The sequence below is a fragment of the Salvia miltiorrhiza genome, chromosome 8, assembly GCF_028751815.1.
Source record: "Salvia miltiorrhiza cultivar Shanhuang (shh) chromosome 8, IMPLAD_Smil_shh, whole genome shotgun sequence".
NCBI lineage: Eukaryota > Viridiplantae > Streptophyta > Magnoliopsida > Lamiales > Lamiaceae > Salvia > Salvia miltiorrhiza.
Window position 1 is genome coordinate 38,197,978 of NC_080394.1, and position 15,807 is coordinate 38,213,784.

Below are 15,807 nucleotides of genomic sequence, written 5' to 3' on the forward strand. Positions count from 1 at the left end.
AGAGGAGACTTCGACGCCGTCCTCACCACCTAGTTCACGCCGCCTCCACCAACCAAACCAACCAGATTGTTTTCCAAATCTCCGACCTCCGACCTCACCTCTACCATAACAACCACCACAAAAATCTCCACCACCATCGATTTCCACCTGCTTCAAAATCGATTTTCAAATCGATTTCCAACAGCTTCAAAATCGATTTCCACCACCCCACGCCAGCTTCAAAATCGATTTCCACCACCCAACGACATCTTCAAAATCGATTTCAAGATCGATTTCCAGATTTGCAGATCTAGTTTCAAAATCGAATTCCAAATTTGCAGATTTCCAAATAATTAGGTTTTGGGGAAGGGGGTGGAGAGGGCGACGCTGATGTTGTGCGGAAAGAAGGCGGTGGTGCGTCTGGAAAAGGTGGCGGTGGTGCTCGGCATCAACGCCGGTGAATGAAGAACGGGGCGGCACCGTTGTGCGGCCATCTGCATATAGAGAGAAAGAGAGAGAGAGAGAGCAGAAAAGGCGTTTCCTCTTTTTTTGTTTTTTTTTGTTTTATTTATTTATTTATTTATACTCACTCAAAACGACGTCGTTTTGAATGCCGGTGAGTCCACGTCTGAAAATTCCGGTGCCACGTCAACACCGATCAAGGTGATGGTCAACGCGTGTGCAATTTTCGACTAAATTAAAAGGTGGTGTATTTTGGGGCTATTTTTGAAGCTCATGTGCAATATGCAAATTTCGTAAAAGTTCGTGTATTTTTCGGCTATTAACCCCAAGAAATTTGATGTATATTTGTTAATGATGTGGCAATTTTTAAGGATTCAAATTTATAATTTCTTTTTTTGTATTTGAATGGTCTGTAGACTCTGTACTGTGTCTGTACTGTCCATATAAACGTCCACATGAGAGATGCCCATTTATTTTCTAAAGTAAATGACAAATATATAAGTGGAAAAAAATTTGTCACATTCTTTATATTCAAAAATATGCAGAGGACGTAAATTAATCATAAAATTATATAATATAACAACGTAATTAATTTATTTAGGTTCAAAGTTGAGGGTTGAAAAATTAATACTAATATAATCGGTTCATATCATGAAAATTTATCTTTTTTCGAATTAAAAATTGGGATTATATAATTAAAAATGATGAGTGGAACATGTCACCAAGTAGTCAAGTTGACGAAACCAATAGGAAAGAATTAGCCGTCGATTTAGACGTCTCGATCAAGTTCGTATCCGTTCCATAAATAGCCAACCAAATACGAACTCCACTCCTCATCACCTTCATCTCAATCTCTCTGTTTTTCATATTTCCCACACACGAATTCTTTTCAGAGAAACAAAAAAATCTATCATTTTTTGCTCTTTTTCCTTTACATACGAATGGTGCGTATACACACACAGATATGTATCAATTCACAAATCATTTCTACATAGTTTTAAGACTTCTTTTGTTGCAACTTTTTTGCAGGAAACCGCGAACAGCAACGTCATATATGAAGAGGTAATTAAACCTACTGAGCAAGCCAATTTCGAAGATTACTAACGATCCATAAACTGAAATTTGAATGAATTTTTGATACAGAAATTCATAGTGAGACCACGTGGAGTGAAGCTATTCACCTGCCGATGGGCGCCTGCAGATAAAGAGGCAAAAGCTCTGGTTTTCCTCTGCCATGGCTACGCCATGGAGTGTAGCATCTCCATGAGAGGTAAAATCAAAATTTTCCAATATATCACCGAAAAATAGAAAAATCGAATCGTATTTCCTCATTTAATTTTCAATTGATCGATTAATTGATTGATTCGAACAGGCTGCGCCGCTCGACTAGTGGAGGCGGGGTATGAAGTCCACGGCATCGACTGCGAAGGCCATGGGAAATCCTCCGGCCTGCTCGGACTCATCACCAGCTTCGACGATCTCGTCGACGATCTCTCCGACCACTTCACCAATATTTCAGGTGAGATTTTCCGACCTTTTATTATATATATAAAAAAAGAGAAATTGTCGTCGGATTAGTTCGAAAAGATTAAAACAAAGAAGCAGTCCTCTCCTCCGTGGACTCTTGGCTCGTTAAATACTGTATATTTATTAAAATAATGATGTAACTAATCCCGTAATTAATGGGATTAATGGATGTGCAATGTTGACTTAATCAGATTTGAATTGATTTAAATAATGTTTATGCAGAGAGGAAAGAGAATAGGAATAAGCTGAGGATATTAATGGGGGAATCAATGGGAGGGGCGATGGTCCTGCGCTTGCATAGAAAAATGCCCGATTTTTGGGATGGTGCCGTCCTCGTTGCCCCCATGTGCAAGGTAACTTTATTTGTTTCGAAACACTCAACACACCACCTAACAAACCACAAAATACAACTCTACTTCAAATCAAAATATGGTATGGTTACCCAAAAATATGTAATTGCTTCACTTTTACTACTCTAGGAACTTTTACACTATTTTGTCAACGGAATTTTAATTTATTCCAACTTGTAGAAGAAATATCTATGTATAATTCTATCTTTTACAACAAAAAATCAACCGTGTCATTATCTATCCTGCTAACGGTGAGCTTTGAGTTTATTAAAATTTGTTGACTCATAACAGTATACATGTCACATTACATATGAAGCTTCTAATTAATGATATAATAATATCAAGGGCGTTTACTTCGAAGGGTTAACATTGATAGATAACAATAATAAGATTAATCATTGATTATATCATTTAAGTTAATTTTACTTGATTCTTATTCCATTAAAATGGTAGAAATTGGAAAAATTCTACTATCGAGCATAAAAATAATACTCAATCATGCATCTTATCTATCATGTAAAGTAAACGATGCCGGTGAAATCAAAATCCAGATTGCTGACGATATTAAACCAAGCCCAGTGGTGATCACTATTTTGACTGCGCTGGCTCGGATCATCCCTACATGGAAACTTACTCCAACTCCAGATATAATTGACATTGCCTTCAGGGACCCACAAGTTAGACAAGAGGTATATACATACTATATTTTTTAAAATTTGAATTTTATTAGGGACAGTTATTATATAATTAATGAAAGCAAATGTAGTGATTAATTAAAAACAAGCATATATACATTATTGTGCGCAGGTTAGGTCCAATGCTTACACGTATAAAGGCCGACCTCGATTGCAAACTAGCTACCAACTGTATACAGTCAGCACGGATTTGGAAAAAAGGCTTGAAGAGGTTTGGTTCTGTCTCTTAATTTAATTTGTGTCGTTATGATTTTGGACCATTGTTTTATCCTGATGAATCGAATTGCGTCCACTAATTATATTTGGAATTAAAGAAAAAAGAAATACTAAATTATTGGGTGCAGGTTTCGTTGCCGTTCATTGTTCTGCACGGGGAAGAAGATAAGGTGACGGATCCGTCGGTGAGCAAGACACTGCACGAAACGGCACGCGCCGCCGACAAGACCATCAAGCTGTATCCCGGAATGTGGCACTCCTTGTCGTACGGCGAGCTGCCGGAAAACCTCGACATCGTATTCTCCGACATCGTCAACTGGGTTGACCAACGACTGAACGCCAGATTGGAAGAGCAACTCAAGTCTGCTAATGATCAAAACGCTAAATAAGGAATATCACTACTTTTTACCGCTTCATACACCTCACCTCATATTTTATTGTTTTTTTTTTTTTTTTTTTTTTTTGCATATTTTATTGTTTTACTCTTTCTTTCTCTTTTAGTTGGTTGTTATAACTTATAAACTACAAAAGTGATTATTCTTTAAAGATAAAGCCTGTCTTTTCCTCCATGTATCAATTGTAGTGTGCAATTTACCGAGTGTTTGGAAATTATTGGATGTAATTAATAATAATATTCTTAATAGTATTAATTATTTTTTCAATATTTTTTGGTTGATATAGCTGCACAAACTTGTGAACACGCGACCACAGCTATCTCAAAATAAAATTTGGACATAACTAAAATAAATTGACATGATGAGATGTGTGAAGTCTCTATTTATTTCCATGGACCACAACAATAATAAATGAAAACTCTTACTACTTATAGAGGATACGTACGTACGTGTTGTAAGGATTGAGAGAAATTATTATGCATGAGTTAGGTTAACTCTATGTGAAGTAACTAACTCGAGTAAATTTCAAGAGGCTTTTATAATAACTCAATTAATTTTAATTACTATATATCGCTTATTGTTTGTTTGTGTTGTATATGCCTGAAAGCTAAATTAAATGGATGGGATCCTCATCTATATCTATATAAAAGTGGAACCAATATGCCTATACTATTTTCCCGCCCAAAGTGTAGCATTAATTTTAACCTTAATTTACACAATTCAATATTAATTTCAACATTTATTTACATAATTAATGCTGATTTTTATTTATACTAGCAAGTTCTATTTCTCATCTATTAAATTACGACTATAATTTGTTCTCATTTTCAATATAAATGCTCAATTGAATTAGCATTTATATTTATCTTAAAATATTGGATTTCATAAGAAATAATACTACAAAAGTATAATGATATTTTTTTGGTAAAAAATAATCTCTCATATAATACACTAATAACATTAGGTTCTTAAACCACATTAATTTATTCTAAACTTAATAATTATCGTCAAAATATATAAAAAAAAATTGTTTTTGTGTAAAATGATTGTATGGATAGGAAGTTAGTTGAAAATATGTTCAATGAGACATAAATAAAATTATTATTTTTAAATTATTTATATAGGTTAAAAGATTAAAAAAAATAAAAAAATCAATTTCACCCTAAAATTGAAAACGATTACATGGAAAAAAATAGTTAAGATGTAGTATTTTTTTTAGGTAATATGCATTTTCTTCATGAAATTAGATGATAATTGTTAAATTGTTTAGATTTTGAAACAAAATAATCAGCAACACTAATTTGTCGTTTATAAAAATAGGTAAACAATTAATCAGAACACAAAAACTTAGGTGCTATTGGGTGCACTGTAGAATCGGGTTATACCCGCACTCAGACTTTAACCTGCATCTTGATTCAAATAATGTAAATGACACTATTCAGTTATACAAATGTCACTGCCTATAATTAACATTATTCAGTTATACAAATTACACTACAACATTTTGAAACATTATAGTGTCATTTACAATTTTATGATGTCAATGACATGAAGTGTCGTTTATATTTATGAATAGTGTCAATTATACACAATGTCATTTACAATATTATAATGTCAATTATACGCGGTGTCATTTGTATAATCGAATAGAGTCAATTACAGACACTGTCATTTGTATAATTGAATAGTGTCATTTACAAAGTTCGAATCAGGAAGCGGGTTTGTATTTGTGCGCGGGTCAGAGTTTGAACGCGAGTGCAACCGTCTAATCAGAAAGCTACATTTATATATAAAAGCAGATCATGTGTTCATTGAAAAAATTGTAAATACATTATTTTTAATGGCTATGATAAAATCAACAACAAAATATGTTTAATTTTATGGATTTCAATAATAAATTATTGTTTGCATAATTATTATTAAATTTTAAAATAAGTGTATAAAATAAATGATGTGTACATAATAGTGAAGGTTAATAAATATGATCGCAACTCATCGTTTAGTTAATTTCACTTTAAACATTTTTTAGACAATTTCACTTCAAATTATTGATATAGTATATGATTGGTGATTTCATGTCACTTACAAAGATATATTCCTAAATTTATACCACAATATACATTATTTTTATATAATATATAATTTAATTAATACTAATATAAAATAAAAAAATATAATAATTTTTTTAAAGAAAAAAATAAAAATTATAATATCTAAAAAAATATAATACCCGTGCATCGCACGGGCAAAATACTAGTATGATGTATAAGAAGATCCAATTACAATAATCACCGATGGAAAGCCTAATTAATTTTTTGTTAAAAAATAAAATAAAATATAGGCCTAATTAGGCTCGTCTCGAATGCTTTCGCGGCCATTAACTTGTTCAATTTTCAGCCACTAATTAAATAAGAAGAGTTATTCAATTCATTACTTTGCATTAATTACAATAGCTACTGACTTTTTTCCTTCTTCTTTCACGTTTCTGATAACTAAACTGCAGGAAGCATTTTATTTTACATTTGGAATGGTTGTAGGCGTTATTTTCTAATACTAGTTTAGATTATAAGTTTGAGGTAAAATGAAAAATATCAATTTTGAGATAGTAAAAATAAATAATATTCATAAAAATATACTCCATCCGTCCACCAAAAATAATCTTAAAGGTGGACGACATGAATTTTAATAAAAATAGTTAATGTGTTGTTAGTGGAGAAAATAGTCCACATAAAAGTAGTACTCCTTTATAATTATAATTAATTGTATTGTGAGTGGAGAATGTGGCACACCATGTGATAGATAATTTCCAAAAATTGAAAGAGACTAATTTTTATGGACATTCCAAAATGACAAAAGGGACTATTTTTTGTGGACGGATGAAGTATAAAAGATACTTATTTTTATAATGTTATCTTTTAACATGTAGGCATGTATTAGGTTCATATGAGCTAATTAGTGCATGCTTAAATGCTCACACGACAAACGATCTAACGTATAAATGTGCATTGGATAAGTTTTAGCTAATACATGTTTACACGTTTGCATCACTTAGCATGTAAGCATGTATTTCATTTCATGTAAGTTAATGCACACTTACACACCCGCACGATCAAGCGTGTAAAGATAAACAGGATCTACACTGACATCATCAACAACGATGATGCAAGGAGTAGGAGGCACCAACATCAAGGGTGAAGGACCAGGCAGGGTGGGAGACAACACGTTTCACCCTTGAGAAGATGAATTGATTGGGTGAGGGGAGGGGGGTTGGGGAAGACGATGCAAGAGTGGAGTTTTATTTAGGGGGGGGGGAGGGGGGTTGAGGAAGATGATGACGGAATGCACAAAGGAGAGTGTGGAAGATGAAAGTGTTGAGTTTTTTTTTTTCTTCCCTGATGGGGGGAGTAGAGAATATGATGGCAGTTTTATTTTATGCTCTCTCTGTCTCATTCTAATAGGTTCGTTTTTCTTTTTGGGATGTCTACTAGAATAGGCTCAGTCTTAAATGTACTAAAATAGGTTAATTTTTAAATGAGCCAGCCTTGCATGATGGAATTATCTTGAAAAAAAAAAGAACTTTAAAGCTTTAAAATATGTTACGTGTTACAAACTAATTCTACAAGATAAAGTGGATCTTTACATTGCATACATGTCTCTGTTCCTCTTCATACCCGATTCATCAAAAAGGGGCATGCAAACCGCACACATAAACATCACCTTGGTGATGATTTACTTTGCTTTTACACCTCTTGTATGCTCCAGACTCCTCTTGAGTGAGATAGAATCGATGTGAAACTTTTGTCATATAGAACCACTTCTTATCTATGTGTATCGTGTTGTGCATAGTCTTAAATTTGAGAATGCTAGCAATTCTGTCATACTCTAAGGTTTGAACAGAAAACCTTAACCTGAGAAGCTTATTGGGGGCTGTAAGATCTGGCTTGATGGAACTTGTATGAGCTCTGATTAGCAGTAGATTAACCCATTTTTCCAATGTGCTCGTGTTGCACTTTATGCCTATTGCTAGCTTCCTAATTGTTGCTATTCTACATAGTTCCAAGCTTTGAATTTGTGCTGGATCAATCTGTACTCTCTTTGTAAATCTTGGTGTATTTATCTTTTTTGTGCATAAGTGTATAACCTGACCTTGTGCGCTTTGTTTTCTTGCTTCAGCCCATACACGAGTGACTATCAGCCTTGATAAGTTGAATTTGGCGCCTGCTTCCATTATTTTCCCATACAAAGGCTTTCCATCTTTTGAGTGTTGGAGAAGAAATTGCACAACAAGATTTTTTTGTGCCTCACTTGCATCCTTGTAGTGCATTTTTGTGAAGTTTTCTAAAAGGAAGAAGCATGAAGAAACAAGAAGGAGATGAAGAAGGGTGTTAGAAATATAGGTGTGTTTATAGGGAAGGGTTTTTTTTTTTTTTTTTTTTTTCTTTTTTAAAGATTTGTGGAGCTAGAATTTTCACTTAGTTTGTATTCTCACTTTGTAGTGAGCCGCCAAAATTTTGCAATGAAAAACTGAAAATTTTGAATTTTAATGATTTAGTCGCCTTTTTTGTTTAAATTTATTATGAAAAACTTAAGTTTGCAATGATTCAGCCGCCCTTTTAATTTTACTTCATCAGTCGCCCTTTGTATTCTCACTTTATAGTGCAAATTAAGTTAAGTGAATTGAGATGAGTAAAGAAAAATTAGTGGTGTAATTAAAATACTTAATTGGTACGTACCATATTACTTTTCTCCTAAAAAATAAGTTTCTTAGTTTTCGTGCCGAAAAAAAGTGAGCATATTAAAGTGGAACAAAGGGAGTATTTTTTTTCATTTATAAAGGGGGCATTTACTTTGGAGGATTAGCCTTGATAGATATAAATAATAAGGTTAATCCCTTGTTTACTTTGATGGATTGAAACTTTGGAATATCCCAAAATCCTTGATTATTTTTATCATTAGGCTAGTTTTGCTTGATTCAATCCCACGAAAATGGTGAGATTGGAGAAATCCTACTCTTAAGGATAAAAAATACTCAATGATGCAAAGTAAATGCCCATATGGGTAAAAATGTCTTTTCAACAAAAATGGATAGTTTTTTTTGTGTTTTTATAATTGTGGGTACAATATAATATTTTTGCTACATGAAACTGGGTATTTCTTAATATAAACCCTTATAAATTATTTTTGCAAGTGAAAAGTATAGTATTGTGTTGGGACACAAAAAAATATATCCAACCTCCTGGTTTTGATGATACCAAAGGAATTAGAAAGTTGTACTGGTTTGTTTCTCTCTTATGGATTTATGTGTTTTAGTCCTCACTAGTTTAGACTGAAGCAGCAAAGACTGAAGATCTTAACTGAAGGCACCAGACTGAAGAAAGAATGATGCTTAACTGAAATAGAAGATCGAAGTCACATGATCAGCAGAGCTGACTAAAGGAACGATACTGAAGACTACATACAAACATGACTGATACTTTGGAAAAGCATCAGTTCATTCCTCAAGAAGCTAAAGTAGTCAACCGCTGTACTTAGCACAATTAATGCTAAAAAACAAAAACATTAAATCCCGAAGATATGAGATCGTCTATCCTGACACAAAGCCTCTCCTGTTGTGTCATATCGGCCTGCAAACACCATCTCCAAGAAAGAAAACTTTACGTCTTTTAGACTCAAGGAGATCAGAAGATTGAAGACATGAGCCCGGATTGAAAGATATCTCACAACGGCAAGATCCTGAAGACAATCTCCACCAACGGATCTATTCAAGACTTTGCCTATAAATAGACTCAACGTCCAAGCTCAATCTTCACCGATTCAACCACATCTTGCTGAATCTCTGTCAAACTTGCTGTTCAGCCTACTCATTCCATTCCTTAGTTTGAATCGAAGAAAAGAATACACCAAGCCAAAAATCAGTTACCTGATTACATATATTCTCTTAGAACCTCTAGGCATTCCCTTGTAAATCTTAAGCCTAGATGTAAATTACAGAGAGCCTGTTCTCTGTAATCTAGTTGGTAGTTCAAACCCCTTTTCAACTGAGCGAAAAAAGTGTTTGAGAGTTTGAGTTTTAAACGGTTGTCTAAACTTAAGAGTTCTCAGTCCCCGCAAGCAAGACGAGTGAAGTCTTAGCGAGCTTGTGAGATTGAGAAAAGAGACGAGAAGTCCAACCCAGTGTGTTGACACTGAAACGGTTGTTTCAGTTGTAAGGTTCGATGTGCACCCGTAAGCACAAACCTAGTGGTTGTCAGTCTAACCAGCTGACCGTGGATGTAAGATGTCTATCCGAACCACGTAAAATTCTCTGTGTTATTTATTGCTTTTAGTTGTAACTTTACTTATGCGCTTAATCTCTTTTCAACTGAAACTAATATAAGTAACGAGAGAATTCTGTAAACTGATAACCCAACCTTCAAAAAGGCTATTTTGCAAAAGATCGTTTTCTAGCTGCGTGTGTTACTGATCGAACTGACTAATCCTTGATCTGTCAGTGAGATCCATAATGCCTATCTGTTTTAACTCACTTGACTGAAGTTTAAAATAAGATCAATTGTGCATTGATCTGTGTCTTGATCTGTAGGGGTGACAAAACCGGACCGAACCAGACCGGACCGACAAAACCGAGGATCGAATATCTAAAACTTTTAGGACCGAACCGGACTGACTTAAACATTGGGACCGAAGTGGAATCGGACCGAAACCGTTGTCGGTCCTCGGTCCGGTTCGATCCAAAACCAAAAATTTGGGCAGCTTGCGAAATAAACTAAAAAACACATTTTTACACATATAAAACCTGTTTAACAACAATAATTCAATAATACCACAAAAATTCATGAAATAAAATCCTCCGGGCCGGTTTAACCCAAGTGGAATTAGGGTTTCTGAGTTTTAAAATATTAGAAATAATTAATAATATTAATAAAAATAATAAATATATATTAAATATATATATATTCGGTTCGGTCCGATTTTCATCGGTTTTGCCCTCCTTCGGACCGAAACTGAAGCGACTATAATTCGGTCCAGGAAATTTGGACCGGACCGGACCAATCACTGGACCAAAACCAGCCCGGACCGAAAAAACCGACCGGTTCGGTTCGGTTCGTCGGTTTTGGTCCGATTTTGCTCACCCCTATTGATTTGAACCTTCTTAAATTCAGTCTTGTGTTCACACTCAAAGTTGAAACTCCTTGACTGAAATTTTGTGTCATCTTACGCTCACTACCAGTCAGGAGTTCTTACATTTTTTGAGAGTGTGTTTTTCAAAGAAGCCTCAAATGTTTTAAATCTGCAAATTGGCCTTCTGGTGTATCCCCCCCACTACACCAGTTTCTTAACCCTCGTGGACCCAACATATTGGTTAAATTTAAAATATTTCTTTGTGGCTTATAATCAATACTTTCTCCGTCCATCAAATGTATCTTCATGTGACAATGACATGAGTTATACAATAAATTGGTTGAGTGTGTTGATGAAATAATGGTCTCACTTTTAGAGTAACTAGTTTGTAGCCCATCAAATTTCGATGAAAAATCACATTAAGTTGTAATATACTCCTTCCGTCCGCCAAGATTATGTAAAAATTACTATATTTGGCGTCCGCCAAGATTATGTCACTTTCCTTTTATGGCAATGGTCCCACCATCCTCTTTAATATTTTATCCTTACTAACACTCTTTATTTACAAAAAACCCACTCAAAATTCAATCTCAACCACACATTTCATAAAGTGGTGGGACCCTTTCTCCACTACATCAAAATCATCACCAATTTTATTAAATCCCGTGCCCAAGCAATTTTACATAATTTTGGCGGACGGAGGGAGTAATTTTTTAAAAACAGAATCCTACCTTTGTTCCCACAGAAAACAATAAGAGAGCAATACTTTTGTTTCTTTTCTGCTAAGTTTCGACGAAGAATTGCTTTACATTTTAGTTTATAAATAAAAATTTATAAACCAGCTTTGTACTCGGCTAAAGTTCACTCACCTTTCAGTTGCTTCACCCATTTGCAGTCGTTAATCGTGACAGAGAACAAGCATAATATGAAATTGTCACAGCCCGCAATCCCTAAGGATGGCTTAACCGGGGTTATGACTCGGGAAGGGGATTCAGAAGCGGGAAAAGAAAGGGGCATCATTTGAAACCGTAAATCTGACTTAACTTAAGAAAAATCATCGTATTTACTCATTAATACTCTTTTGAACAGTCTATGAAAGACAACATAAAACTTAATTAATATCATTAATCAAGTTATACATCATATGAAACCATTCTCTTAAGACTCAAAGTATGACATAACATACTATAACATCAACAACATCTTGCAGCGGAAAGTAGCTAGACATATGTATGAAGACATATTCTAGACAGGTTAACTATTTATTAACAACCCTGGAGACTCCGCTCATTGCAGCACCATCATCACATCAGCTCAACCTGCACATTTAGAAAACATATGCAGGGCTGAGTACAAAAGCACTCAGTGGGCACGTATGCCTAGGTATAAAAATACATGCTTGAAAACTGTAAATTGTCATGCCATCATAAACAGTACAGCAAGGGAGTTTTTCGCTAAAAAGGCCCAAGCTTACTAAATTCATTTGTGATTCTTAAAGTTCGTCTGCAGACTAAGTTCTCTTGTAATCTATCATATCTGGAACTGTGTGCCGGAGAGGTGGCCACCTCTCACGGTCACTTGACCGGCCAACCCGCTAGATGACTCACGGTCACTGGTGTACACTAGCCCTGGCAGGATAGCTATCAACTGCTCAGGACCCGAATTCGATTGCATCATTGGCAAAGCCAAAGCAGATAGATATCATACTAAAATTTAAACATTTTATGGCAAGACAACAGTTGTAATATTTTCCAGTTCAAAGATTTGTAACGAAATAACTTGTTCAAAGGTAGCATTAAACTCGTTTGATAGATATATAAAACTGAAATTAACAGTTAAATCATCTCATGCATTCATTCGTATAAGAGGCCTACGACACGCAGGGGATCTCTATATACGTATAGTAAAAGTAATGCCCACCTTATTCGTTCCCACTAGGGGCGTAGAGTTACCTCCTTCTTTAGCTTTCACTTCCCGTCTGGACCTTTATTGACGAAGAGTCGATAAGTTCGAGAAGAAAGTCGTGTAAGAAAGGAAGATAGGTCTCTAAACTAAACTATCTCCTTTTTTATGATTTTAGGGTTCTAGCATCCATATTAATCTTGTCTCGTCTCGTTCAAAACCTTAAACTCAAAACATTTATCACATAACTAACATTTAGGTTCGAAACTATTTATTCGAATATCAACATGCGCATCAACCATAACTCATTCTACTCACGCCATCAAGTCAGATATTCCGTCATTTAATAACAAATCATATAATATTACATAAACAAATTATGTCATCATAGATCATGCTTTCTCATATTTAAAATAATTTAATCATTTTCAAACAATCCATATTAATAAGTCATTTGAAAAGAATTAATTTAAATAAGAGTTTAACTCAAAATATTTTATTTTAAAGTCCATTTGTAAAGATACTTGAAATAAAAGAACTTCATTTAAATAATTAATTTAAAGGTCAATATATAATTAAATTAATCAAGCTCAATTTAAATTAATAATTAAGGGCTCAAATAATTTAAATAGATATAAGCCCAAATTAATTAGATAAATTAAGTCTATTATGTTTTTCTTTGAATAAGGTCCAAACAATTATTAAAATCGACCCAAGTCTCGGCCCAACAGCAAGCCCAACATAATTAAATAAAAAGCCCAGCCAATTTAATTAAAAATCGGCCCATCATAGGCCCAATTCTCAAGCCCACTCCCAATACCTAAACCCTATTTCCCTTATTCCTTCCTCCTACATCACACGCACACACTCAGTTTCTTCTCTCACTCTCGGCGCCTCTGCGCTCTCTCCGCCGCCGCCGCCGTTCAACGGCGCCATCGCCGCCGACGAGCGGCGCTCTGCTCTCCCTCGGCATCTCTCCTCTTCCTCTCGGTTCTCTCCCTCTCTCTCAGTTCTCACTGACTCACACACACACGCACGCAGACACGGCGTAAGCCGCGCCGCCGCGTCGTCTTCTTCCCCGGCGAGGACAGCACCGGTCAGCCATCTCCCTTCTCTCGACTCCGGCAGCAGTAGCAGCAGCTGTTAATGAAGCCAGCCACCGCCGAAGCCCTGAATCACCGACGCCCTCGAATCCGGCGACCACAGGACAGCCATGGCCGCCGCCCTTCCTCCCTCCGATTTCCGGCGAAGCCGCAGCCGCAGCCGCCGACAACCCAGGTAAAACCCTATCTTCTACCATTTTCCCTTTTTTTTAAATTAAAAATCTGAAAACCCCTCTCCTCTTTTCCTCTATGGCAGAACGGAAACCACCGCGGCTCCGTCGCCGTCCGTCAACCGCCGGCGACGACGAGCCACCGAGGCTGCCCTCCCCCTGACCTCGACTCACACACGCAATCAGCCAACACAAAGGGTTTTTTGTGCAAGAATCATATACTGTAATTGCTCAAATAAAAGTTTTAACTCTTTCCTTGTAACTTCAGTTCACAAGTACATATTTAGTAACTGTAAATCTATGAATCTGCTACTCATTTTCTTCATTTATCAAAGCATATGTAAATCTGAGTTAATGAGCATGTGTTGGTGTTCTGGAGTTGATGTATACAATTGAAGGATATCATAATATATAAATTAGAATATAAACCTTGAATGATGAAAGATGTGGTGTCGTTTCTTGGCTGCGAGAGATGGTAGATAAATGTGAGAGGTGGAAATTGGCTGAAAATGGTGTAGGTTATAAAAGAAAAATGGGGTGGCTTGGATGGATGAGGATCGTGGACTTCTTCAGCATGCTTAGCATGACTGTGGAATTTCTTCAGCATGCTTAGCATGATTGTGGACTTCTTCAGCATGCTTAGCATGACTGTGGAATTTCTTCAGCATGCTTAGCATGATTGTGGAAATTCTTCAGCATGCTTAGTATGAATGTGGAATTTCTTCAGTATGCTTAGTATGGTTCCATCTTAATCATCAAAATATCTAAGAGATTAATACATTAATCATATGGTTTCAAACTCATTTAAATACATTAACACATACAAGACTAATTCTTATTTGAAGTATAAAATCCATTTGGGCTTGTCAATTTAATAATTTAACTAACCACATGGATCAACTTTAGTAATTAATAAAAATTCATATTTAACACTTAAATGTTAAATCATCATTAATAAATTAATGGACTCAAAATATATTTTGAGTGCATCGTCCACTGAAGATAAAATAAATTAAATCATCATGTATATAAATCATCAAATTCATATAAGTTCGTATTTTATTAATGGATGCTGAACCCTAATTACCATAATCAATCCTTAAATCAGTAATTAGAAGATTTTAAATCCTCAATTAAAAGTCGGGTCATTACATACTATCCCCCTTAAAAGAAATTTCGTCCCGAAATTTGTACCTCAGAAAATAACTCTGAGTACTTCACTTTCCTGTTAGACCGTAGTCTTTTTTTTTTTTTTTTTTTTTTGACCATGATATATTCATAGGTCCCTTACTATCGGTATCGACTTAGTCCTTAGTACCTGAACTTCCCGATGTAAGATAGATTCGGATCTTCCTTCGTAACTCAAATATTGACTAATAACAATGTTGTTCTCATGGATCATATGCTTTGAATCGTAAACATACTTCCTTATTCGCGGCACATGGGATACATTACGCATATTCTCAAAGCTTAGCACTAACACCAACCAGTAAGTTATTGGGCCTATCCTTTCTACAATCTCGTATGAGCCTATAAAACGGGGTTTAGGTTTACCCTTCACATTGAGTCCAATGATTTCTCTTGATGGAGAAACTTTTATGGAAATTATCTCTCCACTTTCACATCATAGGTCAATTCGTCATTTGTCAACATATGACTCTGTCAATCATGACCATCATTTATTCACTATCAAATTTTGACGAATGATTTCAATCATCTAGTCATTTCATCTCAACAAAGTGGTGATCTATATTTCCTCACGTGTAACGCCTCATTTGCCAACCTATCGATGGTCGATTGATAACTGGTATTATATGTCTCACAAAGAGTGGCAAAAACATGTTCTCAGCTTTCACCCCGGTTTAGCTTGGTCGTCCTCAACATACCTT

The 15,807-nt window shown here is 35.3% G+C and overlaps 1 protein-coding gene and 1 long non-coding RNA gene across 2 annotated transcripts; both read left to right on the plus strand.

Annotated features, from left to right (window-relative positions):
* Positions 1–1,185: 1,185 nt before the first annotated feature.
* On the plus strand, positions 1,186–3,891 carry LOC130996666 (caffeoylshikimate esterase-like). Its single transcript, XM_057921965.1, has 8 exons — positions 1,186–1,385; positions 1,471–1,503; positions 1,585–1,711; positions 1,814–1,960; positions 2,191–2,321; positions 2,870–3,007; positions 3,126–3,224; positions 3,358–3,891. Exons 1-8 carry the CDS (start codon positions 1,383–1,385, stop codon positions 3,616–3,618), a joined length of 939 nt encoding a protein of 312 aa, XP_057777948.1. The 5' UTR covers positions 1,186–1,382; the 3' UTR covers positions 3,619–3,891.
* Positions 3,892–11,675: 7,784 nt separating this feature from the next.
* Positions 11,676–14,279, plus strand: LOC130996667 (uncharacterized). The gene is made up of 2 exons (XR_009092712.1): positions 11,676–13,923; positions 14,005–14,279. It is a non-coding gene; the product is annotated as an uncharacterized LOC130996667 (long non-coding RNA).
* The last annotated feature ends 1,528 nt before the right edge of the window (positions 14,280–15,807 follow it).

What these genes read in the sequence shown, in the direction of transcription:
- LOC130996666 (XM_057921965.1), top strand. An exon ending in GCAACGTCATATATGAAGAG is followed by an intron (nt 1,504 to 1,584) that starts GTAATTAAACCT and finishes TTTTTGATACAG; the next exon opens with AAATTCATAGTGAGACCACG. An exon ending in TCGTTGCCCCCATGTGCAAG is followed by an intron (nt 2,322 to 2,869) that starts GTAACTTTATTT and finishes ATCAAAATCCAG; the next exon opens with ATTGCTGACGATATTAAACC.